This window comes from Corvus hawaiiensis, chromosome 2, assembly GCF_020740725.1.
Source record: "Corvus hawaiiensis isolate bCorHaw1 chromosome 2, bCorHaw1.pri.cur, whole genome shotgun sequence".
In the NCBI taxonomy this organism is placed as follows: domain Eukaryota; kingdom Metazoa; phylum Chordata; class Aves; order Passeriformes; family Corvidae; genus Corvus; species Corvus hawaiiensis.
Window position 1 is genome coordinate 81715606 of NC_063214.1, and position 27474 is coordinate 81743079.

The window sequence follows — 27474 nt, forward strand, 5'->3', positions numbered from 1 at the left end:
CCGGCGCGCGCCCCGCCCACACGGCCGTGCCGCGCTCCCACTGGCTGCGCCGCGCCCTCGGCGCTGCGCTATTGGTCGGCCCGGAGGCCAAGAGCGGCGGACGGACCATAAATAGCGGGGCGGCCGGCGCCGTGACACGCGGCGGCAGGAGTGCGCGTGCGCAGGAGCGGCACTACCGCTGCTGCTCTGAGGCGCGCCTGGCCCCGCCCGCTCTGCCGGTGGTGGGGTATTCCCGTTATTTTTTTTGGTTTTTTTGGTTTTTTTTGTTTTTTTTTTTTTTTAAGGTTTCGGGTTGTTTAGTGCAAGTATGATTTACGTAGTGTGCCCTTAGGCTTGGGTGGCGGTGGCTGCAGGAGGCTGAGTAGGGACATGGCTGTGTCCAAGGACAGCAGCCGCCCGCCCTGGCTCTCCCCTAACCTCCCGCTGGCCGTGTCCTAGCGGGCTGCTCTCCCTCGGCCTTCACCAGCCTACGAACAGTGGTTAAAGTCTTACTCTGGGTGAGCAGCTTCATACATAATATACACATACAGTTGTTCCTCTGAGAGGAAGGTATTTAATTTCCTCTTCCTCCAAGTTTTCCAAACCGACTTCTATTTTGAGATGTGTTTTGTTTCCCGTCTGCATGGTTTTTTTTTTCCTCGATAAGCATTAGCTTCACAGGAGCCCTGCCTCTACTTTCTGCCTAACTTACCTTGGAATTTTCAGACTCACGTTCTCAATTTACTAACTTTTTTTGCTGTTAAAAATCTCCGTAGTTAATTCCATTTCCTCAACAAAGCTATCACCCTCCCTCAGTTTTTCAGACCTAAGAGAGGCTGATGCTGCTGGAGCTGTGTTGTGGGATGCTAACGCAGAGCAGCTCTGCATAGTCGTTCATTGGAGAAAGAATCCCCCATCTGTATTAAAAATAGGGGGTATTGCCTTTTCCAAAATATGACTCATGGAAGTCGAAGCTGAAACCTGGAATATATTATTGCTGCATACACTTTAATTTCTTTTGCACACAGTCATCTCCTGACTGCTCAAAGTTGCTTTGTGGGTGGTGGGAGCCAGTGAGGGCATAACTCCAGGGAGCAGGCTATGTATGGATCGTATAGTTTGGATGGTTAGTGTTCACCTCAAATTATGGTAGTTCAAAATGCATTTGATGAACTTAGTAGAACTGACACTACGCTTGTTCTGCGCAGAACAGGCCATAGCTGGTTTATATTGACCATCTACCAAAAAACATCCCAGCCCAAGTAATCCTGGGGTTAAAGGAGCTACAAGTTGCTTTTTTGATGTTTCTTCAAGCAAAACTGAGATGTACTTAGCACATTCCCCATGTATATACATTTATCACGCATTTTTCGTATCTCTATGTGATACAATGTGATGATGGATGCACCCACCTTACCCTAATCTATCAATTGCTTTTCTGTATAACGTTGCTCTGTTACCTTTTGGTTTATATTGATATTGAAGAGGCTGCTATTGTTGCTTAAATGTGAACTCCTAAGCTTGCACTTGTTTCATCTTGAGCTGCGACAATTTATGATTTTCCATACAAGAAAAATAAAATCTCTTGGCACTGGCTATGGAAATATAACTAGCTTTGAATTCAGTGGCAAGATAAAGTGGTAGCTCTGAGTCAAAGGCCAGATCATTAGACTGTGGTGAAATACAGAAAATAGCTAGTGCAGTAGTTTTCTTGAGAAAAGATCCTTTCTGCTTAAATTCAGAGATCTCCATTAGAAACAGAGTCTCTCTCTGCTGAGATCTCTCTCTCTCCCATTTAGGGTTATTGTATTTTTAGGGGCCTTAAATTTATGATCATAGATAGGTGAAATGAAGTTGGAAGGGACCTCAGGAGGTTTCTAGTCCAGCCTCCAGCTCAGAACAAGGTTAGGTTTGAGGTCCAGTCAAGTGTTGAAAAAAAATCCAAGGCTGACACCTGCACAACCTTTCTGGGCAACCTAATCCATTGCTTAAGATGCAGTTTGGATTGCTCCTTGGAAAGAAGTACAGTGTTGTAAGAGAACATTGCATTCCTTATAAAAGCTTTTGCATATTTATCAGTTTTTCCTTTGCTTTGGTACTTTAACTGCATTCTAGCCATGAAGAGCCAGTACACACTTAAAAAAAAATCTGTTTCTGTGTATTTGACAAAGGCAGATATTAATCTGCTAAGCAGAATGCAAACCTAGAAGATGGAGAGCAGACTTAATCTTCATTTCTACAGCAGAATTTTATGTAATTAAGTATTTCAAATAACACTTGGCCATTCTTGTACATACATTCCACATATATATGTGTGTGTGTGAAAAAAACCTTAGTTCTCTGAAACCATTTTTCAGCAGAACAGAAAAACAATTAGAGCCAAAATTTAAAATTATTCATATCACAGCTGTGCAAATAGGAATTGATTATCACAGCGGTTTCAGTGTGAATAGAGGGAGTGATTAATGAACGCTTCTCAGTAAGATGCAAATGTTTTATAAGTCACAGTAAGCTATGTCTATTTTATAGAAACAGTAACAATAAGTGAAAATAAGTTGAGCTTCATCAGCATATTCAGTTACCTGAAAATAAAACTTTATTTTCTTAACAGATTGAAGACAATTTTCCTGGTGAAAGGCTCCCTTTCTCCCTAACTTGGAGGTAATGTAAATGTCAAACACTAATCAAAAGATGTTCCTGTTATGTGGTTATTAATTGGTGGCCTCCTGAGCAGTAGCTGCTGGCATCCTTTTATCTAGTGTGAGACTGGAGGCCAATCTCTTTAGAACTTGTCAGTGTTACCACTATGAAGGCATTTGAGGTGTTTCCCTGAAAAGACTAAGGATGCTGTACTGCATCGCTTTTTTGTCCATTACATTATAGGCCAGCCATGGTTATTTCATTAGCATATCTCATAGTGGTACTCTGGAGCAGACCATGCAAAATATGTTTCATAGTCTGTTAACTTTTCATTTTGACTTACAGGGATGAGCCAGTGAAAGAAAAATTGATGCGGGAGTAATATAAGCCTGGTTTCAACAGCTCACAGAATCTGCTCAGTGACAACTTTCTAGCAATAAGAATTTATGCTGCTTTGCCGTGCCCACTCATACAGCTGCAGTGATAGCAAATGGCCTGCTGCCAGAATGCTTCTCTTTCCAACTTTTAGAAAAAGAAAAAGAGAAAGGAAACTGAAGCAACATTTTGCTTTGTGAAATAAACATAGGAGTTACAGCCTCTTATTTAAAATCATCCTTCTCATGATCTGGAGAATATACTTCCTGGACCAGGTCAAAAAACTTCCTTCAAAACTCTGGGCATGTGTGTACTGTGTAGTGGAGAACAGTAAAATGTGGTCATAATGGGGAATGCAGCTCCATTTGGATACATCAGCTCAAGTTCATAAGCAATGCCACTGCTCTGCTGTGCCAAAAACCAGTGTGGTTTTATTGATTTTTTGATATTTTGATATTGCCCTGGCTCCTACTATGCCAAATCTGATTAACTAAATGCACCAGTGGATAAAACCAGGGCTTATCTATTATGTTGCAGGGTTTTTCTGAGTTTGTCTATGCTAAATCATAGCTTGTTATTCCTGGGTCAAGCTCATCATGTAGCATGAGTTGGCACTTCTGATGACGGCTGACAATCTTGGTTGCTAACTGGCCTGTGCTCATAATTAATCTCTTATTTACAACACCCTGTGAGTTTCTTGGGTGTTGAAAAAAAGAACATTTTTTCTTCTTTCTCTAGTTGTAAGTTGTGAATCTGTCTATGTACTCAGTGAAAGGAACACAGGTGATATACTGATGATACATAATTTAGCCTAAAATGTACAATGAGGTTGTTAAATCATCATTGTTGATGATTCAAATAATAGCCACATACTTGTATTTTAGACATGATTTTTCACATGCAACTGTTTCGGAGATTATAACTTCAGAAGACAGAATATTTATACATAGAACGCACAAAGTTGAGTATTTCTACATTAATTGATAAGCTGGTAGGTGCAATGAAGTGCCTTAGGACAATTCTGGCCACATAGTGCTACACCAGCACCAAAAGAGACTTTAGTGTAAAGGCACAGGTGTATTCACTGAGAAAATACACTATTTCCCAGAATAGGGTGGTAGGATTTGAACCTGGAGGCCTATTATTTAGGGATCAAAAGGTGCTATTGCTACATGCAAGGTGGAAAACATAAAGATAAAATACCTGTACCATGAAGTATATCAGTGATTTTTCCTTTTTAGTCAGATCAGTGAGCAGAGTTCTGAATCTTTTCCAGAATGCCTAAAAAAACCTAAGTTGGGAAATTAGCCAGTGAGTCCTGAATGTGCACTCAACCAAGTCACCTTTGACAGAAGCGAGGACTGCAGAACCATGACGTACTGTCTACTTAAAGCCAAGTGCAGTTTTTCTTAGAACAGACTCTTCTATCCTTTTTAAACTGGGTCAGAATTGCAATTGTATTTCCACCTGTGCGGGGTGCAGAGTGCACCATCCAGCATGCTCCAGTGATAGCATATGCTGGGAGGCAGGGTTGTTTGACAGCAGCTCCTGGCTCAGGCTGAATTACAGACTCAGCAGAAACCATTGCCTTGCAAGGAGGCACAGGCTCCTGAAGAGGTAACTTGTGCAGTAACTCCCTGTTCCTGGTTCTGCATGGAGCAGCATTTGGGTTGCAGCAGAGCTGGCTGCCAGGACCAGCTGGCTTGCAGGCTTTGTGTGACTGAGCAGCTGGAAGGAGAAATCTTGTGTTTATTCCTCACTTCCCACTGAATGTTTTGCTAGCGCACCTCTAATGCAGGAATGAAAACTATAATGCATTTCTTAAAAGAATCATAGAATCATAGAACAGTTTGGTTCAGAGGGACCACCAAAGATCATCTAGTTCAATCCCCCCTGCCATGGGCAGGACCGCCTTCCACTGGCCATTATTCAGATCCCCATCCCTGCAGACCTTGGATATTTCCCGAAATGGGGCAACCACCACCTCTTGGCCAACTGTCCCAATGTTTCACCAAAGAAAAACGACTCTCCAAACCCCTGTGCATTGTGTTGGTCTAATTTCAGAATGGTGACATAGAATTACACCTATCTTTTATGGTGCTGTGACTCGTGACTGGACAAGGTGCTGAGCAACCTGAGGTGACTTTGAAGCTGGTCCTGCTTTATGCACAAGCAGAGCAAGCTGGCCTCCAGTGCACTCATCCAACCTAAACTGTGTGCTGCGATTTGGTGTGCTACTTATACAGAACTCGCTTTGCACAACTTGCTTAGCATTTTTAGCTAAAGTTGCTGAAGTTGTAGGCTGCAAGCTGTGAACTTTCACCTAGATATTTTGAACATATGTTATGGTCAAGTAAAAGAAGGCCCCCAGAGCCAGTTCAAGCCAGAAGATAAGGAAATTGCAATCATCAGCAGAAGCTGCAACCTTAGGGAGAAGAGAAATGGCCCATCTAGAGAGAGTGAAGGGACCCAATGAAGAATGGGAAGACCTCAGTCAGAATCACAGAATCATGGAATGACTGGAGTTGGAAGAGACCTCTGGAGATCATCTAGTCCAAACCCCTGCTAAAGAGGTTCACCTAGAGCAGGTGCACAGGATCATGTCCAGGCAGGTTTTGAGTACCTCCACAACCTCTCTGTGCAGCCAGTGTCAGTGCTCTGTCACCCCCACAGTAAAGAAGTTTTCCTTCTATTTAGAGGGATGTCCCTGTGCTTTGCATTGTGCCCATGATGGCCTTAATATTACTACTGGTCCAATCAGTTGCATGAGGGGTGGGAAACTTGTAAGGGTATAATTGCCCAGCGATTTCTTTGTTCAGGGTCCTTTTTTCAGGGCACCCAGTGTGAGTTGCAGCACTATTTATAAAAAGGACTTCATTGAAGAGTCTCTTTTTGGCTTATTGATTCAGTGAAAGCCTTGTTGAATGCTGTTATGGTGGCTGGCATGTGTAATACACATAACAACTATTCTGTGACTCTTAAGGGTAATTTATTTTAATTAAAAATTTGTGTAGCTAAAGCAAAACAGAACAAGCTGTGCTGCTTTATTGTGTGAAAAATGATGGATTTTTTTCCAGTGGAACAAATTTCAGTGCTGGTTTTCAGATTTTGCTTTGTCCCTTCTATCAGACTGTCCTTTTGTTAATGTTAGAAGCAGACTAGTAGATGAGTTTCTCGTCTGTCAGGGGTCATTTCAGCTCACTTCCCAAAGTGAAAAAGAATACTTACGGACAAGTAATATAAAGCTATTCCTTCCAGTAATTTATGCTAAATATCTTTAGAGGGAAAATAGAAATATTACTTTTGAATTACGCAAATTAATATTTTATGTCCTTTTCAGTTAATCTGAGTATATAAAATTTTCAATTTTTATGATTTACACACAAAGAGAATTGCAATCCATTTTGTGAAAACAGCTTTAAAAATCAATGTAAAAAATAACAGTTACATGTAAATGAAAGAGAAGCAAAAAGTGCAGCCACAAGCTCTTACAAATATAATGAAAATTAATTTATTGCTCAAGATTTTTAGGACCCTCTGTTTCTAAACCATTAAGAAGGTCCTTCAAGTGTAATCCAAGATGGATAAGGCACATTTCCATGCATATATACATGATTTTCCAGGCAAATGTATACAAAAGGAACACTGAGAATTAAAGCTCCCAGAAGGAAAATAAAAATTATGATTCCCATATCTCTGAAGTCAGCATGCTGTATCCATCAGTAAATTATAAAATGCGTGCTCTAAAATGTTCATAAACCATGGAAAAGTAAGGAATTACAGGTTTTTTAGCACTGGAACATACACATATAAATGAAATTCCAGATTTGTATTAGCCTAGTATATTTCTTTCTCTGGCACTGGCCAATCAAAAACCCAAGGAAGTGTAGTCCCAGAGAAATAAGGAGTCACTGAATGCTTAAGTGAAAAGTTGTGGTTTATATCTATATACAAGGTGATTAAAATATGCATATTTCTCGAGCTTTGCACCTGTGTATTGAAGTGATTGCACATAATTAGCAATGTGATTATCAAATATGTTTTCGCATGCCGCATATAATTAGACTTACAGAAACACACTACATTTAGAATATTTTAATGTAGATAAACTTTGAGGGCAAAAATGAAGTGTTGTTAAAGAAAAGCAAATTGTTTAACCTCTGATGTGCCAGCTGCTGCTACCTCTATCTCCTGTATCCTTCTGCTGGTAAGAGTGGTGGGATGAGCTTTCCCGCCCCCCTCCCTAGCGCTGCTGAAGGAGCGATGTGCAGCTCCAAATTATGGGACACTGAAGACACAGAAAGGAAGAAAAAGAGAAGGAAGGCAAGTGGATTAGTGCTGGATGCACGCTATCTCGATGCATCCTCTTTTGAATAACTTTGTCTCTAAAATAAAATGGTCATTATAAAGAAAATAAAATGGTCACAATTCTACGTGATTACCAGAATTAACACCTCAAACTAGGGGAAAGTTATGTTTGGCTATTAAATTGTAATAAAGATAGGTTTCTCTCTGGAAACCATGGCTTTATTTTGGTTTCCTGTTATTCTTTGGTCCTGATTTCCTAGATTAAATTAAGTTAAATCAGAAATACGCTGCTTGTACTGGTTATTCACATTTATATACTAAATGTATATACTGCTGTTCATATTATAATTTTCATAACTGGCAGTTGTCAACAAGAATTTACTATAGTATATTAGGCTGATAAACTTGGGCCTTCTGAAAGGATTAAAGTTAAATGATAGATCTACTCTGTGATACTCAAGAATTGAAAAGTGAGATCCTGACTGCTGGAGGCCCCAGGAAGTTTTTTCAAGAGAATCTTTCTAAGAGTCTTCCTTCCAAAAGAAAGTGTAAGCTCCTATTTTCCCCCCAGTTTTGCTATAAACTTGGGGTTCCCAACCATGTTAATAAAGGAATGCTATTATAAAATATCTGGACAACTTGCATCCTACTATTTCTTAGCAGTTGGGAGAGATGATAATAATTGTGCTAAAAAGTCTGTATTTAAATAAAATACGTTTATAGCATATGAATTTTTACGTTAGAATCATAAATTCAGATATTTTAATGCTTGTTAATGCTCCGTTATGCTTGCACAAATCCATGGATGAGGCTACAGGGTTGCTAATTATTTTACAGATCAGATTCTGGTATTTCACTCACCATCAATGGTCTGCAAGCCATAGTGTGACTACACTGCTGTGGATCATCTCTGTCTTCTCTCAGCAGTGCAATTCTTATTCTATTCCAGTTTTTCTTTTGCCACAAGATGACATACAGTGTTGGTAGTTTGTAGGTACATGCTTCTCACTAAACCACTTCAGTGTGAGGTGCCCTTAGACCCCTTGGTCAAACAAGCTGCTTTGACCAATCTGTATTTTGATCTCCTTTTTCTGACAGCCGAAGAATTATTCCCTTATTTTTCGCCAGTTCTTAATCTGAACACTCCAGCAGTCTTCACCTCAACTCTCCCTCTAAATTTACAGTTTATTCATCTGAAACCTGTCACAGTGTTGAACAATTTTTCTTCCCTCTCATATTTCTTACGTAGTCACTGGTCTGTTACAAATGGACTGCAAGGCCAACAGATCCTTCCCTCTGGTGAGGCTTAGGAGAACTATTTTTGTCTTGACATTTGCTGCCACAGATTGCCATTATAGGTTAAAATTCCCAGTTCTCATGGTAATTACAGCTCCCAACATACTTTAATCCAAGATCATAAGATAAATTAGTGCCAGAGATGGATGTCTCATACGGAGACTTCAAATTGAGTATGAGTTTCTAACCTGTCACCTTCAGTGCTAGCGACTTTTCTGCACTGTCACTGTTGTAGGTTGGCCAGACTTGAGGTAATAGGAGTAATTCTGCTGCAGCCTCAGCTGTGAAATAACTTAGATCACTTCAGCATTAAACCTGAATTCCTCTCAGCCTTTTCCAGAAGTCCAACTGATATTTAACTGATGATGGGACCAGTATTCCACTGATCTTGGGAGGATAATTTAAAGAATAAATATTACCATTCCTATATATTATTAATACACAAAGAGAAAACATTAAATCTTTGTATGGCTGTATGTTAGGGAGGAACCACTGATTACATGCCTTTAGGTGCTTACAGAATGATAGTTAAATAAGAAAGAGTTAAGAAAAATCCCCAAAGAAGAGGACTGAATTGTTCTAAAAATTCTCATAGCAGCACATTAAGAAAGTGCAGTTCTTGAATTTAAACTTCAAAGTGTCCAGGTTGGCTTTCTGAAAAGAATCCAAGAAAGGTCTTCTATGAAATAGCAGCAACACAGAAAGCGATAGCAGTTCTCAGCTTGCTGTGATTTTCACTAAGGAGTTGGAGGTCAGTTATAAAAGAAAGGTTCAGACTTGCAGACAACTGTGAAAGCCAGATAGGAGTTCTGGAAGTTGAGCCTGATCTACCATTTGCCATGTTTTTCCTTCATTTTTCACCTGTCTCCCACAGAGATCAGATGAAGGACTCAGAGATCATGTACTACAGAAATCTTTTTTTTTCCGTCTTGGAGAGAGAAACTTCTTGGAAGATTTTTTGTTGTTTCTATTGGGGCTTTTTGGTTTTGCCTTTTGTTTGTTTGTGTTTATTTATTTTTTACTTTTACATCGCATCCAAAAGATTGAAAAGATTTAAAAAAAAAAAAAAGAGAGAGAGAGGGAAGGTCTAGTGGATCATTTCTAATATTACTTCAGATTTATTTCTCTGAAGACACTAAAGTTCCTAGACTTCACATAAAATTGTTATGGAGATTTGGATCAAGATAGGCTATGTCTGTCCATGGCATATCTAAATGTCTGTCTTGAAGGAAAAGGCAAGATATGGCCTGCAAAACTTTGAAAATCTTAGTAATTTAACTTTTAGGCACAAGCAGAGGTGCTCAAGATAAACTGATAGTTGGATAAGTGACGTTTGATGGGAACTTGCAGATTAAGAGCTCCTGAAAGGAAGCAAAAGGCTTTTGTGTGAGGCCCGGAGCAAGAAAATGCTTCTGTGACGCTTATCACCAGGTGGCAGTATTACACAGTCTTGCATTTCCTGTACCTTACTGTATGAGCTGTTTTGGGGTCTTGGTGGGAATGTTGATAGGGATATTTGTTAGTTTTTGTTAGGCAGAAGGAAGCATGCACCAATTTCAGAAGAGCCATATCTCTGTGCATTGATCTTCCTGATCAGAGAGGAAGCTGCAATATGAAAACTTGGGTGTTGACTTCTTGGACACCTTAATCTTTAAACAAGGGAATTTTTCACATGCTGTTAGACTGTTCTTTACTAGGAAAACCAAAACATCATAAGAAAATGCAGTAGTGATATATTTCACATTATGATTATCAGAGTGACTGACTGTGAAGCATTTCCATTCGGACCCAAATTTGGAAAAATAAGTGTGGATGTGGTGCAGGTGGCATGCCTTTGATCTGTAATGAGTACCCAAAAGCTTCTCTATACTCTAGAGTTTGCATCACAAATATTGCAGGATTCAGAAGGCTGAGGGCTGGAAGGAATGTGTGTGAGTACACTTAAGTTTTTCTATGCACAGGGCAGAAATGAGAGAGCAATTTCCTGTGTCCTGTGAAATGCTTTCCTCATGCTGCCTTCGTGTTGCAGATAGCATACATAAACACCCTGTGTTTGGGGTTTGGGATTACAAAAAAACCACCCTGCATTTCATACTCTTTGCTTTCTGCCTTGGCACAGGACCAGCATTTGCTGCTAGTCATTTGATATTGCATCTTTCAATAATTTCTAACTTCACTCAAAGTATCTTCCCACTCACCAACTCTACCTGGCCACATCATGAACCCACACACATCTTTTGAATGGCAACAGCAGCCAGAAGCCCTTTGGCAAATTTGCTTAGCATCATCCTTGTTTCAGTTGGAATTATAGCTGGATACCAGCAAGGCTCCCCCAGTGCTACCCCATTATCTGGGCTGCAGTAAGCCCATAAGCAGCCTTACATGCCAGAGATTTTCTTTGCTAGTTAACACCCTGTAACTTCAACCTGAGTTTTGTAAGTGTAACTTGGTTATGCCAAGTACAAAAGGCAAGAGAGTGAACACAAATTTTTCTTGATCCAATGGAAACCTGAAAATGCTCAGCAGTGTTTTCTCCACTAGTAAATTAAACATGTTCAGGAACTGTCTTGGGTACTGAGGCCAAATACCATAACATGGTCTGACCTACACTGAACCTGTAATCTTGTACACTTAGTGCTGGCTGGAAATGCTTTCTGGAATGGTTTGTCTCCCAAATTATATCCAAGAATTTTTTGGGAGAGTGCTAGTTGGCACATGCCCAAACATGCTTTAGAACATTTGGTCATTCTTTGTTCTGCTAGATGGCCCCGTTGCAAACACCAGGAGTGAAAAGAACAAAAGATGACCAAGTTGACCTGGTAGAAAGGAGATCTGCCTTTAAATATCTTATTTTGCCATTATCTAAAAAATGTAGCTCAAAGCTTTCAGATATGTTCCTTTATTGGGAAACTACCTTCCCAACAATTCTAACTTTAAGAAAGGTATCGAAGGATATTGTATTCGTTCTATGAGGAGTTATATGGTTGTAAACAAACAAAAAAATACTAGAATGTTGGAAGCAGTTTATGATGTTCCAGTTGTCCAAGGTCAACGTCTTGCAGAGGTGGAATTACGACTACTCAAAGCATAATATAGCTAATCCTTTCTCTCATAAGGAAAACATGCAGCGATGTGATGTAAGGAATGACTTGCAGGAGCTCCTGCATATGGACCGGCAGGTATGAGACATTGATTGAAAACATTGTTTCTGTAGTGGTTGCATTCTGAGTAAAGGAAATTAAAGGCGGTCAGACGTTTAATAGAATTATTACATCCAGAAAAAGAATGGCAAGCAGAAGAAGTGTAAAGTAACAAGCCTTATGCTGAATTGCAACTTTACAAGAAGAAGGACTGCTGGCAGTATGATGCATAAATTGTTTCAAAAGGAAGAATATGGCACTCAGTGTGCCTTTGAAATGAAGGTTTGATAAGAGCATGTACTAGAATTTAATATGACAAAAAATAAGGGAGGTTTATACTTTAAACATTGAAACAAATTAATCCCAGACAAATGACTGAAGTTAGCATGCATTTATTAATTTAACAATTTCTATCCTTGTGACAAGGGAAACACCTGGAACTTGCTGCATGATGAAAAATTGGTTTATTGGAAATCTCAACTGGCTACAAGTATTGAAACAACTCAGGTCAAGCAGTGATAAATAATTTAAAGAAACCAGTGTGAGGTAGGTGTCACTTTAGTTTTACATGAAAAGATCTATTAGATGTTAACCTTGTCAGACAGGTAATTGCTAAATGAAATCATGTTTTTGTGCCTGTGCTTCATAATACCACTTGCTTACTCATGCATTTTGTACAAACCTTGATGTTGGCACTGACATTGTTTCACATGCCCATTGCTTCAAACTAGCCAATACTGTATTATCCTTTTAAATAAATGGTAAGTATGCCAATTATTATTTTTAGCAACTTGGAAAATTTATTGAGTGTTACCTGGGAACTGGCAAGGAGAAGGGACATACTGTGTTGGAATTCTAGCATATTTTTCTGGGCACACTTTTACATGTCAGCATGTTTCTGGTAGAAATGGTAGATTTGGTATGTAAATTTTAGCAGGTGAAGGTATTCTGCCTGAAATTGTCATGAGAAATAGGCCATTTCAGGATTATTTTATTTGAATCCTTGGTGAATTTTGAGATATCTGCTGACAGCATAGGATCTTGGAGAATTATTATGTAAAAAATAAGAGAATCCTGAGTCTTACATGTGACTGTTTTACTGTGAAATCCACAGAAACTACATTGATTTTGTAAGAGTATCTCAAAACTAGCTTGTAACTGACTTTGGATTTTCCTTGTAGTTAAAGCCTCATTGGAGATTTAGAGATGAGTTATGTTTGAAAGGGAAAATGTTGTAATTGAACAGTGTTTGCAACTTTTAGGGCTTCGTTTTGAACCCAGTCATGGTCCCATTAAATCAATGGGAACACAACTGTTTTCAAAACTACCCTTTTCATTGCTTCATTGATGCTAAGGAGTTACAGCCATGGACTTGCAAGGAAGCTAAAGGATTTTATTAGAACTTAATCCCACAGGGACTTGCACAGTAACGGGGGCCTCTATAAAGAGAACATAAAATACTACCAAATGAAAACTCTATGTTGTTGGTTGTGCCGTGGGATGTGACTCTACATAAAGTGTGGTCCACAGACCGTCATTTAAGAGCATTCAAATTCATAAGTAAAAGCCTGCCTTTGAAAGCTGCATAAACACATTGATTCATGTGGCACTGCAAGCAACTTCTTCTAGTTTCAGAAAAACGAGAACCCTTTAAATGTCAAGTTTTTCAGCTAAACTTCATTATAAATAGTTTTACTTCTCTTGTACATCCATTCCATTAAGTTTTTTTTAACCAGCCTTCATGAATCAGTAACTGTCTTGAGTAAATTTAAATAAATAAGAATTTAAAATTCTACTGAAATTGAGGGTTTCTTTGTTTAGCAACTTTAGTTTTGAGCTCCTTTTCATGGAGATGAAGGTACAGTGTTAACAATCTGGTATTTAATGAGAAAATCTTAAATTATAATAACATTTCTGTATCAGGCTAAAAGCAGCATAAGAGATGCATGAGCCTAAATCCTTTAGCAGCAATTTTATTTCAAATGGATTTAGTCATATTGCTTGTTAAGTAGTGAATAGGCTGAGATGAGAACAAAATGCTTCTGTATCTTACACATGTAAATATTTAAACTTCTCTGAGGCCGGCTTTGTGTCACCTAGTAAAAGAGAGAGATTCAAAGGCAACCTGACTAAGTCCACAGTTTGGAGGCACAGGAAGTCTGAAGGCAGGTGAGCACAGTGGTGACCAAAGCAGAGAAGAGAGTCTGGTCTCCCCAGAGAGAAGCTGGGTGCTCTGCTGCTTGTGTGGGCAAAGAATACCATGATTTTTCAAGGCAAAAATGCTGTTTTCTACTTCGGTAAGAGTCAGTGAGTGCACACCTCTTGTCATTAGAGGAAGAAGACTAAATAGGTTTGTTTGACACCAGACTCTGAATTCTTCCAAAGGATGAAAGGATGGTGCATGGCTGTACAAGGGTGAATTTCATCGGGTAACCCATAGCGTTTTCCTTAAAAGATTTCACTAAAGGTAGAAGTGCATCATCTCTTTTCATGTTTTGGCAAGACCCAAACATTTGCCACTGTCAGACTTACTGGTGTAATACCATAACACTACTATGGGATGCTGGGCATGTGCATGCATGTGTGGTAGATGTTTGAAGGTGGGTGTTGTAGGCTGTTCTTGTGGACACCTCACAACATTTACAATTTTAGCTCCTTCTGTTTAGACCATTTTCTGGTAATTTCTATGATTTCTGGCAAGCTTTAATGGGAGCAGATACTCTACCCTAAAAAGTCCAAGTACTCTTGGTTTCTATATAAAAATCTTCAGTTTAAAATACATTTGTCTATTTTTATAAGTTCTAAAGTTAAGTGGTCCCATGGGAAGGCACTGCTCTTCTGTTATCAGCCTTGCAGAGGTGAAGCTGTCTTTAGAGTTGAGTAAAAAAGTTGCTTTAGCACTGTCAGATATCTAATTAATCCCTCAGTAAATAAAGGCATTCTGTAATTAAATAAGCGAGATGTGCAATCAGTTCTAACACAAAATGCTTTGCATATTAATATATTGTAATCCAGGGGCCATATGAGGCTTGGTTTTGGATATGAAGTGTTTGTAACAGGCTTTTAACGTTATGGGAAACACACTGCAGGCAAAACAGTGGGGTTTTTTTTTTGGCGAAACTCAGCTAAGTGTGATCTGCTGGCTAAAGATTTGAATGTATATTAAAAAAAGTCTAATTTTCAATAAGGAAAACCACAGAGTTTCAGGATGTGGATTGTTGTAAATACATGAGAGGGACTGAAAAGTAACCTTTTGAAATTTTAGTGGAGCCGCTGCTGCGTAACCGATGTTATTGCCTCGGGGAAACAAAAGTGCTCTGCAAGGTGGGTTCATCGTTTGGGACTTTGTGCTTTGAAGAGCGCAAGAACCAGCAGCGCCGCGGACAGTTAATCTACAATTAGTTAGTTAATCTGTGGAGTGGTCGGTGTTGCCCGACCTCCTTGTATGAAACACCTGGGGTTATAATCACGGGCACGAAACCGGGACCGGCACCAGACACCCGTTTCCTACGGAAAGTGACGGGAAATGAGGAGACCAACGGAGCCCCGCTCACCTGGCTGCGCCGCCGGCCCGTCCCATTGGCTGCCTGGCGCCCCGCCCCCGCCTCCTCATTGGCTGCTCCCGCCCCCCGCCCCCGCCGCGCGCGCGGCTGGTCCCGGTCCGATACCTGGAGGGGATCGCGGGGCGGCTCCCCCCGCCCCCGCCGGGGCCGCCGCGCTCTCCCATTGGCGGCAGCGCCGGCGTGCTGGGCCCGCCCATTGGCTGCTCGGGCGGCCGGCCTGGCCGTGATTGGCCGGTGGGTGGAGGCGGGGCGCGCCCCGCCGGGAGCCGGGCGCTGTGTTTGGGCTGGAGTTGCGGCGGAGCGGGATCGGGAGCGGAGCTGTGCGGTCGCCGCCGGGCAGCGCGTTCCGGGCACGGCGCTCGGCGCCTAGCCCCAGCCGCGGGGAGCGAACGCGGGATGGCCGCCTCCGGCGGGGTGCGGCGCGGCGCGCTGGGCTGAGCGGAGCGAGCCGCGGCCGCCCGCCCGCCAGGACCATGCCGTCGGGGAGGGAGCCGGGCGCCCCTCGGCTGCGGGATCCGAGCGGGGCGGCTGCCCCGGCAGCGGCCGGCAGCGCTTGATCCCGCGCCGCGCTGCCCCCGCGCACCGCCATGGACGAGCGCTTCAACAGGTGGCTGCTGCCGCCGCTGCTGGCGCTGCTCTTCCTGCTCATCATCTACCAGTACGTGTCGCCCGCCTGCCCCGGCGCCGCCTGCCCCCGCCGCCCGCCGGCCTCCGCCGCCCGCCGCGGGGGGGGCCCGGAGGAGCGGGAGGAGGAGGAGGAGGCGGTGGCGATGCCGCGGCTGGCGGCCAAGTTCCCGTTCGCCCGGGGGGAGCTGTGCCGGCGGGTGCGGTTCGACATGCGGGGCCGCGACGTGATCGTCTTCCTCCACATCCAGAAGACGGGCGGCACCACCTTCGGGCGGCACCTGGTGCGCAACATCCACCTGGAGCAGCCCTGCTACTGCCGGGCCGGGCAGAAGAAGTGCGCCTGCCACCGCCCAGGCGGCGACAAGGACACCTGGCTCTTCTCCCGCTTCTCCACCGGCTGGAGCTGCGGGCTGCACGCCGACTGGACCGAGCTCACCAGCTGCGTGCCCGCCGCCATGGAGCGCCGCGGCTGCGCCGGCAACCGCACCCTCAGGTCAGTGCCTGCTTTCCAGATGCTCGAAATCAGATCCCACCTTTCCCAGCGCCGTGGGAAGGCGCCCTGGCAGCGGGTCCCTCTCCCCGGCACCTGGGCGAGAATTGTCCGCTGCCGTCCTCAGTAAGAAACAAACGGCGGGACAAGGCTTGTGTTCCGGGGGAGGTTCTACTTTGGGCTCTTGTCGGTGTGTTACCTGTGATGCTTTCGCTTTGCCTCAAATTTGTGCTGATTCCATGTAGCGCGCCTGCAGCTGCTTTTTGTATAGGTTAGCGCGAGAGAAACTCCGCTCGTGTTCCCGCAAGTTTCTCCTATTTGTCCTTTCGAAACTTATTTTTAACAAATCGCTACGCTCTTCTGCAGCAAGAAGGGTGCCTCTGCAGAATCTGATGGATCGTTGCAGCTGCTGACTGTTGTAACTAGTGGAGTTCGAAATATCCAGAAGCCCTTAAAATCTCTTTCACCCGCATTTCTTGTTGGCAGATAGGCAGGTTCTGTGCTTCCCATGCTGTAATGACCGCTCGCTCTCTGTGCAAGCTGGAAGTCGGGAGACCATGCGTGCCAGGCACTGTGCGGGGAACACAGTGCTGGCAAAAATCGCACTGTAAATGTCCCTTTGATGATCTGATGACAGTGGAAAAGGGAATTCTGTGTGCATGCTGCCTTTCTCCATGTTACAGTGTGGTTTTGTTGGGTCTTGTGAAAGGTCTTGTCTGTTCTGAACATGGAAAAATTGTCAGATGGGTGCTCTCTCTTGATAAGAGATACCTCTAGGTGATTCAGTAAGTTTTGGGCATTGTTCTGATTTATGTACCGTTCAATCAGATTGTTCAGGCTAGCATTAGAGCCTGTTGTAACTTCAACATCTGTAAAATATTAAGGAAAATATAGGAAGAATACCTTTTCTAAAAGTGATATAGCTTGGCACATACCTTACATTCTTTCATTTTAGTATCCATCTTGATTTTATGAGTCCACAAACTTTAAATTTTCAGTAGAATCCCTCCTACATTGTGGTTTGTATCTTGTCACTTAAAAACATGCATAGTCCTTGACATTCATGGGCACATTTTCACAGGGTTTATTCATCAAGACAAGAGAGTTGATTATTGTTGTTGTTGAACAATTTGAAGGTTATTTGATGTGAACATCAAAGGCCTTCCTATACAGCAAAACTAGTGGCATTTGGAAAGATTCCAGTCAGGATAAATTGAATTTATTGTGGATGGTTGTGGACTTGGACTGTACTTGCAGAATACTGTTAAGGTAATTCACACCGTTTTATGAAAAATACTTAGCTGAAGGTGAAGTGTATGTATTTTCTGATAGAAGAGAAATGCTGTGAATATCTTCAAGGACAAAATAACTTGGTGGTACCTGTAGAACTTTAAGGAATATTCAAGAAACTTGTAATGTAAAAGGGAGGGGAGGAGGAAGAGTAATACTTGTAAAAATGTCTGAAAATACGTAATCTGCTAGTGGAGTCCACTTTTTCTCTCTCACGAAGAATATTAGTAGGTAAACAACTGAGTGCTAAATTCAATTTAAGTTCAATTCAAAGATTACAAATGGGCAATAAAACTGGAGTAGTGGCTTCAGTACTATTACATAAAACCATTATGGTATTAGGTAAATTTAAAACTTCAAGCTGAACTACGCAGCTAGTCATTGTGGTTATTCAGTACATAGTTAGTAATTACTTTGATTGAAGAAAGATGTGATACTTCTCCATTATAGCTGAATACTGTTTTCTGAATTTTTTTGCTTGCTGCTTTTTGTTTAATTAGTGAATAATTTGGCTAGTGTAACGTTGCACTTCTTGGTTTGTCTTTACATAAATGAGGAAAGCGCTGTGAATAATTATTTATTGCATCGTTTTAATACTTGTTCGTTCTTGTATTTTATCCTGTGCTAGGAGACACCTTTACATTTTTCCCTTTGTTTTGTCATTATAATCATGTAGTTTGACTTCAGCTTCTCAAGGAGCTGTAAAAAGAATCAAATAACCCTGAAGTATGAATTATCTCTGCTGTGAATGTCTTTGCTCCTGGTGAAATTGGAATCAAGCCCAAACTACTTTGCTGTACTATTAGAAGCATGCATCTAAGTCTTTTTTTTAATATGTGAATGGAGAATTGAGGAGACTGTATGCCTAAAATAGGCAAGAAACTAGCATATGAGTCTAACGTAAAGTGTACTGAATATTTTAAAGTCTTCCTTTAAAGCTTCTGAATGTATTTGAAGCACTAGACTTCCTTGAATAGCTCAGCTTTTCTCTTCTGCCTTCCAGCTATGGTGTCAGAAAATTAGACTAAATTGGTTAAATACCTGGCAATGGATTTTCTTTGTGGCCAGCAGGACGAACTCTCTTATGAATTTGGTACTAAGGTGTTTGATCTCCTGTGCCATATATTTGATGCAATGAAGATGTTAAGTGTGTTTCCTTTTTTTTGTTTCTTTGTTTCTCCACGTAGCAGGTATTAATATAATACCTTCTTTCAGATCCCTGTATACATGGTCTATTTTTTTATTGCATAGAGGGAATAAAGGATTTATAGTGTATATCTTCATATTCCGAAAATTTGTTTCTTGGAGGGCTAGTAATAGTATGAGTTAGATTAAGTCCTATCTTTTAACACAGGTCTTCAGAAGATTTCATGATGAAACTATAATTAGAATTAGTGGGGGAAGGGGGCTAGCTGGTAGGGAGAGGAGGGAGTGGATGATGGTGCTAAAGGTCCTAGAAGATCTGTGAAGTACAACCTCTCCTGAGTTTTTGTCTTTCAGGGACAGTGTTTTTAAATCACATTAGGGTTTTGAAGACAATTTGTCTAAATTTTTCCTCATTCAAATATTGGAGTTTTGAAGTCTCAGGACCCAAGAAGGAACATGGGGCAGAAACTGATGCTGTGCTCCAGAAATCTGAGCTTCTTTAAGCCCAAGTGCCAGCATGGACTTTTACCTCTGTGTGACTTAATGGTATGGAGTGCTTTGTTCCACCTTAGGTACTTCAGTGTGAAAAGTTGTTTGTTATTAACGTATTGGATGCTACTGTGAAGTTGTAGGACTACTCTTTTGTTAGAAAGCAAAGTAATTGTTTTGAATTACATTACTTTAAGAAACAACCAAACCAAGACAAAAACTGTAGCCTTTATTTCTTCAAACATTTGCATACATTTTCATTTTCAGGACATGAGATTTTTCTGCTAAAATACCTGTTTAAGTGTTTACAGGGCCAGGCTATTACCCTTTCATACTAATGTGTAGCTTTCACTTTTACAGAAGTTGTTATCTGGATAGTGCCTTTTAAATTTTTTTTTTTAATTAAAAAAAAATTTTTTTAAAGAAACAGTCTTTTAAATGTTTGCATTGCCCTCTCTGGATGCCATTGAAGTTGGTGATGCTTGTGTTCAGCTCCATCTCTGGAGCTGGGCTTTCCTTCAGAGGTGCCAAGAAGCTGGACTGTGGAATCTTAGCCCAACACTGCTTGAGGAAAGAATGGGAAGAGAAATGCCTAACCTGGGATGCCAGGGAAGAGTTGGTGTGAAGTCTGAGTGACATTAGGCTGCCTCTGTAGACAGTGGGGAGAAACAGAATGACACAGGCAGCCCTTTGAAGGGTCTCAGACATACCTGAGACCTGCTGAATTGTCTTCTGGATGGCCAGTTCTTCCATTCACTGATAACAAGGGAAGACTAGAATTCTGAATTGGGACTTTGTGTCTAAAACTAGAGAAGAAGAGTTCCACATCTTATATTGCAGAGACATTGTCCAAGCTGATTGTCTGCCTCTGTTAGGTTACCAGATAATTCTTGGTGTGTGAGGTAGGGTTTGCTTTGCCTCTCTGCTCTATGGAGGAGGGCTTGAGAGAACCTGAGAAGTCCTGATCAAGGCGCATTTTATCCCTTGCTGATGGTGCTGGCAATATAATTAATAATTATTCATTATTGTTTATTTGAAGTTTGATTAAACTAGGAAGGTGATCTTTTAAACTACACACTTGAAAGAACACTGTATTGAAGGTGTTGTCTAATTTTCTAATGTGAAACTGAGATCATTTGAGTTATGTAAACCCCATAAGCTTTATTGTCAATGCAGTTTAGTCTTAAAAACTATTGATTTTCATTAATGCTTCCATTATATTCTCTATTTCCTTGTCCTGTTCAACTTACCGTGTCCTACATTTTTCTTTGGAAGTGTAAATCAACAGTAAACCCATGAGTCCTGGAATGGGGAGAATTGAATAGAAAATATTAGTAGGATTCCTTTTCCTTCTTTTGCATTCCCTTTTTTGTCTATTGTGTGTTTTTTTAGCAATAACAGAACATAAGACAGACTGATCTTTGCAGCCGTGGTAACTGATCATCACAAAAATATGAGTGTTAATCGAAAAATAAGGCTATGCTGAAGATAGTGGAGAGAAGAGAATAAAAAGTCACAAATGTTTAAACTGAAGAAAAACCCACAAGTTCTCTATTGTACCTTAGTATCTTCTACTGAATTGAGTGTTGGAGCCAGTAAACTCTGTATAGTTTTTTTAATAAATATAAGGAACAACAGGGACTAAACAATTTCCTGTGGTCCGGCTGCTGACTGTGGGTTTTTTACTTCCTTAACTGTCTCCAGTGTAATCTGCTCGAGGGTTCCATTGTCCCTAAAATTGAAAAGTGGTGGTGTCTTCCCAAAGTGCTTAGTGTGAATCTCATTAACTTCAGTTTTAAGCCCATTGCATCTGCTGTCTTTTGAGAACCTGAGAACAAATCGATCCCGTTTTCTCTGCAATAGCCTTCTGGGTACTTTGGTTCTTAGGAAGCCTCTTTCAACCTTCCCTGCTTAAATAGTAACCAAATCCAATTCGCTCTGGTTTTATTGGAGGAACATGAAGAATGGCCTACTCTTTGGGTTTGTGTCAGTTGTTTCCTTGAAAAGTGGTGTTTCAGTGGGAGTACAGTATTTAGTCTCTTGAGTGTAGTACAAAATGGACCAGAAAAGATTACTTGGCTTATTCTGAAAGTTGTGCTTGTGGTTGTACACTTCACTGATTATTTACCATTTTGCAGTTGCCTGACATTGACTGTCAGCTTGGGATTTAGACGTTATTAATTTTCTTAAAGACTATTACTTATACTTTCCATTGTCTTTTTGTAGGAGTTTCGTGCTTATCCCCAGTGGATTTCATTCCCCTTCTGTCAATTTCTTTCATTTGCAAAATTAATTTAAGTTTTTTGTCCTTCCTAGCTTTTCATCATTGGCCCATTTAGTAAAAATGGGTTTATATTCAGCATCCATATTGTTGATGCAAACATTGAATATGATGCAATCCTTTTGTAATAAATCTTTTGTTTGATATCGCTCAGAATTGCTTTCCAGGGAGTTCTGCCCTTGCCACATCATATTTTTTTTTCTAGACTGTTTTTTTTTTGGCTTTTGGGACTAATTGGAGATGTTGCCTGAAGTCATCCTTTTTTTTTGAAAAGCATTTCTTTTCTAATGTTTCTATTTGAAGTAAATTACTGTATTTTAGAGGGAAATTAGGCTGATTTGATCCAAATTGATTGAGATGGTAATGCTGTCTCCTAATCTTTTCTTACATTTGTTTAAAGATAACATGTCTAGAACTTGTGGCAACAACTAGCAACTATCCTTAACTACATTTTGTGCTGTATGTGTCACCTGTGAGGTTTCCCCTGTCAGAACAGCAGACAAATGACTGATGTGCCAGAACTTTTCTGCATCAAGGTTGTCACAACCCTGAAAAATCTTTCACCCAAAGATAAGTCTTTTCTTCAGAATTTTGAAGCTACTGCTATAAATCTCAGCAGGTTGCCTACAAAAAATGACTAGAACTCATGTTTACTGTTAATTGCCAGCAACGATAAAAGAGTGGTCAGCACTATTTCAAATGGGAACGGACAGTTCTTATCCATCCATCATTGAAAATTTATGGAGAACTGGAACTGAGTAAGTTTTGAGCCAGGAAGGTTCATGTTATGAAAATGGTCACCTGAACTGCAATTCTGATGGTCTAGAAGAGAATTTAGTGATTTATCCAAGCAAATTTGGCTTTTCCGGGTATTTCTTTCTGGAAAATAGGCTGTCTTAAGAAGGTTTTCTGTACAATGCAGGAGCTATTCTCTTTTTTTTGTGTGGGAGCCAGGCAGAGAAGTCCTGTGGGAGAAGAAAAGAGTGGAAGTGTCAGGAGTATCCCCTAGGGCTGTACAGTGTTACAAGACACAGCAGTTGTTTTAACTTTCTCACATTATGATGCTTTTTTATTTCGATTAACCAGCTGCCTAATTTAGAATAGTTTCCAATCCTCTTCAGTGGGATATTGCTTAAATTCTTACACAGCATTAGGATATGTGTAGGTTTGAGGCAGAATGGGAAAGGTTACTTCGTGAGCGGGAAAAGTTGCTGTGTAATGGCATTGCACTGAGAGAGATTAGATCTGTAGACCCAGCCAGTGGCAAAAATAGGGATGAAATTGTAAGCTTGCATGTGGAGTTTTTTTTGAGAACTCTTTGAGGAGAAGTAAAAATCTCTGCCAGCTCAGCTCTAGAGATCACAGAGAAGCTGGATGGAAAGTAAAGATCTGGTTGAACTGAATGGTTTCTCCCTTCAGGTGTGTTGACAGTTTTCAATGTCTTAAATTCTAAGTCAGCAAGAGTAAAGCATCTCCTCTCAGAGTTTGGTGAAGCCATGACAGTGAATTGAGCATATATATAATGTAAAGACTGCTGCTGTTTGTGCAGAATGAGACCCAATGAGAGCAAGGAAAAGCCTGTATTCTTTAATATTTTTAGTATTGCATTCAGCTTGCTGCCTATTCTCTGGAAGTATTTATAACTCAACTTCTATGCTACATTGGATGTCTTAATGTTCCCAGTTGCCTCAGAAGGTAAGTTTAAGTCCCTTAAAAGTTCTGTTATTGCTGAGCAAGGTTTTAAGCACTGTGTAGGAGGCTAATTGCATGAATTAAGAGTCTCATTTGGACAGCCGCTAGGTTCCAATTATTCAGCCCTGAAACAACTGCTATTTTAAGGAGAAAAACTTAACAGAAGTATTTTGGGATTTTGTTCAAGATGGCATGAATCTTCTTTCAGAGAAAATGCTGGAGTAGCAAAATCAGTAACTCTTGAAGTACTTATGGTCTGTTACATGATCGGTGCTTGAGATCTCAGTATGTATTGACTGAAAAGGTATAAAATGGGTTCTTGTAAGGATAGGACCTACTAGGATTTTGATTCTGCGATGAAGCTTACACTTGGGTGGTCGTATGTATATTTCTGCAAAGATCTGGAGTGTGGTCCACAGCTTAAAGTCATCTTAGAAAAAATGGTATTTAAACTTAATGTCTTAACCCTCTTTTTTTTTTTTAATAATTGGTAATCTGTTAGAAAATGGTTGCTATAAATGTGGTTTTCAGACACATTAGAAGTGTTTCATTGATGCAGTTATATGTCAGTTGTGAAAGTGACAGGGTCATGCAGGGTGGACTGTGGCTCTGAGGGTTTACAAACTGATAGAGATGCCAAACTTACTGGCATAGCAGTGGATAAACTTTGAATGCCATATGAAGAATAATGTTGGGATGGGGAAAGCAATGAGCAGATGCAACTTCCGTTTCCAAAGGGTGGAGCAAACCATGATATTCATAATTGACTTGAGAGTATACTTCCCATTCTATGAAGTAACTTGATGTTGATGAGAAGTCTTGCCACATGCTGCTCTTTGATACTGGAAGAAATGGTCCCTTCAGGATGTATGTGGAGGAGCTGACATCTCTGAGACCACTCACTTTCTGCAAATAAATTAACTTGAAGGTGAGGTCAGTGAAATAAAGTGCCTCACAAAGCACTAATAAAAAATACAAATTAAAAAAAATTCTCATCTAAATTCTAATGATACCAATGTAAAGAACTTGCTGACTTAGAGATTTACATTTGATTTGTGAACTGGCTTTTGTTTAAGTAGCAAATACATTTGTATCTCAGTGTTTGTGTATTTTCACACTTAAAAGTGTCTACTTGGAATTTTTGGCTTTAATTCCATGTATCTTTGCACACAGACTCCGTCTGAGAATCTGGGGATAGATGGAATAGCAACTGATGGTGTCTGCTTGAGGGGCTCCTCTGAGGAAGAGGAGAACGAGAAGAAGCAGTGTAGGTATAAGCTGTGAGCCTCAAGTGAGAGTGAAGTCTGGAAGAGAGCAGGAGAGAGCAGGGGGCAGCAGTAACTGCAGTCTTGCGAGGTCAAGGAAGGATCAAAATTATGCAATTTGAAAGTTATTTTTTTTCCAAATACAAATGGTTTAGGGTTTAAAGCTCTCCATATGTTCCTTTTATACTTGCTGAAAGAGAAAGATACAGAGGTAATGAAAAATTTCAAGTACTAGCTAGTTTGAGCTCCTGTTCTATATAGGTATTTTATTTTTCTGGTATAGGTTTTCTCAAGTTAGATAAGTGTTGTAATAAGAGAGCCAAATAGTAAATTAAGCATCTTTAGCTCCAGCAGTGTAAATCCCTAATACCAGAGTTGTCGGGTGTTGTTTCAGCCTTTAACTAGACTTTAATTTTTAGTGATAGGAGTAGGACCATTATTTTCCAGGAAGTTCTCAATGTGAGTGATGAATAACTTCTATAATTGCAAAACCTTTGTTTTCATGCCAGAAACGCCTCTGTCAGGCTAAAGCTATATCACTTCTGTTGCTGACTTAACAAGGTTCCGATGAGAAGAGCAACTTAATGAAATATTTTATGTTGTTTTCTACTACAAGTCATTTGGATTTATTATAGTATTACGTAGGAAGGGACCTCTGGCAGTCATTTAGCTCAAACCCCTGCTTAAAAGTCAGTCTAGCTGGAGTAGGTTGTTCTAGGCTGTGCCTGGAAATTTTGAGTAACTCTAGGGATGGTGGTGCCACAGGGTCCCTGAGCAACTTCTTGCAGTGTTTTGCCACCCTCGTGGGAAAAGAGCTTTTCATCTCAGCTAGCAGAAATGTTCCATTTTCCAGATTGTGTTTGTTTCTTCCTGTCTTATTGCTGTGTACATCCTAAAGGAGTCAGGTTACGACTTTTCTATTTACTCCCACCTGAAAATCGAATAGGGTAATGAGGTCTGCCTGATTGCTGCCTTGTCCCCAGACTGAGCAAGCCTCACTTGGCTGCTCTTTATGTATTATATGTCCCAGCCCCTTGATCATCCTGTTCCCACTGTACCAAGGTCTGCCTTTTATTGGTGAACTCAAAATCAGACACATCAATCCAGATGCTGTCTTACCAGCGCTGAAAGGTGGAGTGAGGGGAAATCACTTCCCCCAGCCTGCTTAGTATAGCTCCTGCCAACAAAGCTCGATACTTGGTTAGCCTGCTTCACTTCCAAAGGGTGCCTTGTTGGCTGTTGTTCAGCAGTGTCCACCCGCAGCCCCATATCTATTTCTGCAGAGCTGTGTCCTAGCCGCTGCGTGCCCAGCCTGTCTTGTGTGTTATTTCACCTCAGGAGCAAGTTTTTATTTTTACTTAGAATCATGGAGCCATTGAATGGTTTGGGTTGGAAGGGATATCAAAGATCATCCAGCTCCAATCCGCCTGCCGTGGGCAGGGACACCTTCCACTAGAGCAGGTTGTTCAAAGCCCCATCCAACCTGGCCATGACCACTTTCAGAGGTAGGGTGTCCACAGCTTCTCTGTCCCACCACTCTCACAGTAAACCACTTACCATTATTGATCTTCACGAGTTTCCCATCAACACAGTTCTCTTGCCTCTTGAAGTTGTTTGAAATAGAAGCACTGCTCTCTGGAGTGTTGATCTCTTTCTCCAATGTGGGGTTACCCCTGAACCTGCTGAGACCAGACTCTGTTCCACCATCCAGGTCATTAATAGAGAGTTTTAAACAGCATTGGCATCACTGCCACTTCTTGAGTGACACCACAAGTTATCAGGCACCAGTTGGATTTTGTATAGTACCCGTGTCTCACCAGCATGCCTCAAATAACACAGTGGGAGACCATGGTAAAATCCTTGCTGATGTCAATCCAAACAACATCAACTGCTCCAGGGAAGTTCGCTCAATCGCCTTTCCAGGGATGGAGATGAGACTCACCAGCCTGTAGCTTCTTTAATCCTTCTTGAAGCCAAACATGTGGTTTGGTTCTTATTTATGGAAATTGGGAAGAAAGATTACAATGGAGAAGATGCTGCAACATCAGAAGATGTTGAAGTAAGTATTTTAACTGCTCCTTATTCCTTTATTTGAGAATTCCTGGAACAGGCTCAGAAGCTATAATTATTAAATAAATGAAGGATATGTGTAATCATTTTTTTTTCACTGTGAACATGACATTAGCTGGTTGAAAGGAACAACTTATTACAGCAATAACTTTTTAAATGGGCTGTGATACTTCTGTGACATCCAGTGTAAAGTTGGCCTTGAGCATGTATTGCAAAAATATGTTCCTTTTTACATTTCCTGTAAGAATGGGATGGTATGTTTCTCTGGTGCCAGGGAGGGTACATTTTTTCTTATTAAATTGAGTTTAGTATGTAAAATAGAGTAGCAGTTCAGTAAATAAGAGGCAGTCACATATTTATCTTTTTAAATTTTTTTTTTCATTTCAGGGTATGTTGAGTCAACCATTTCTATTTGAATTATTTTTATCCAGAAAGCTAACATTTTTATAGTTTCCACATTCGTATTGCAGATGGTATTCTACAGAGCTCTGACTTCCATCTACAGTGCTAATGTTATTAAACTGTTCACAGTTAAAAGATACTGTAAAACTTTCTGATGTATTAACATGAGATAACTTCCCAGAGTTTGTAATGAAAGACTGTAACTGTTTTGCCTTTTTTCCCCTGAGTTATTGGATTGAACTTTCAATATATGTAAGATTTTATTGTGCAAGTTTCCAAGCTTCTGTAGGCAAATACAGAATCCAGAAAAAAAAGCAGCAAATATACAGACAAAGAATTTTACATTTATTTAAGTTGGTTTATGAAAGCTTTAAAGTGCCAAGCAGAAAAAAAATCAGAAGATGTGATGTCAAATAATTAG

General features: G+C 40.7%; 1 protein-coding gene across 2 annotated transcripts in view; it reads left to right on the plus strand.

Moving 5' to 3' along the window:
• The first annotated feature begins 15573 nt into the window (after window positions 1-15573).
• Window positions 15574-27474, plus strand: part of HS6ST3 (heparan sulfate 6-O-sulfotransferase 3) — a 292653-nt gene continuing 280752 nt past the window's right edge. For both annotated transcript variants that reach the window (XR_007201878.1, XM_048295799.1), the window contains exon 1: window positions 15574-16421. Coding sequence is in view for 1 of the 2 variants with exons in the window: in XM_048295799.1 (XP_048151756.1) it covers window positions 15889-16421 (533 nt within the window). In the remaining variant the exon portion in view is untranslated. The remainder of the gene's footprint in view (window positions 16422-27474) is intronic.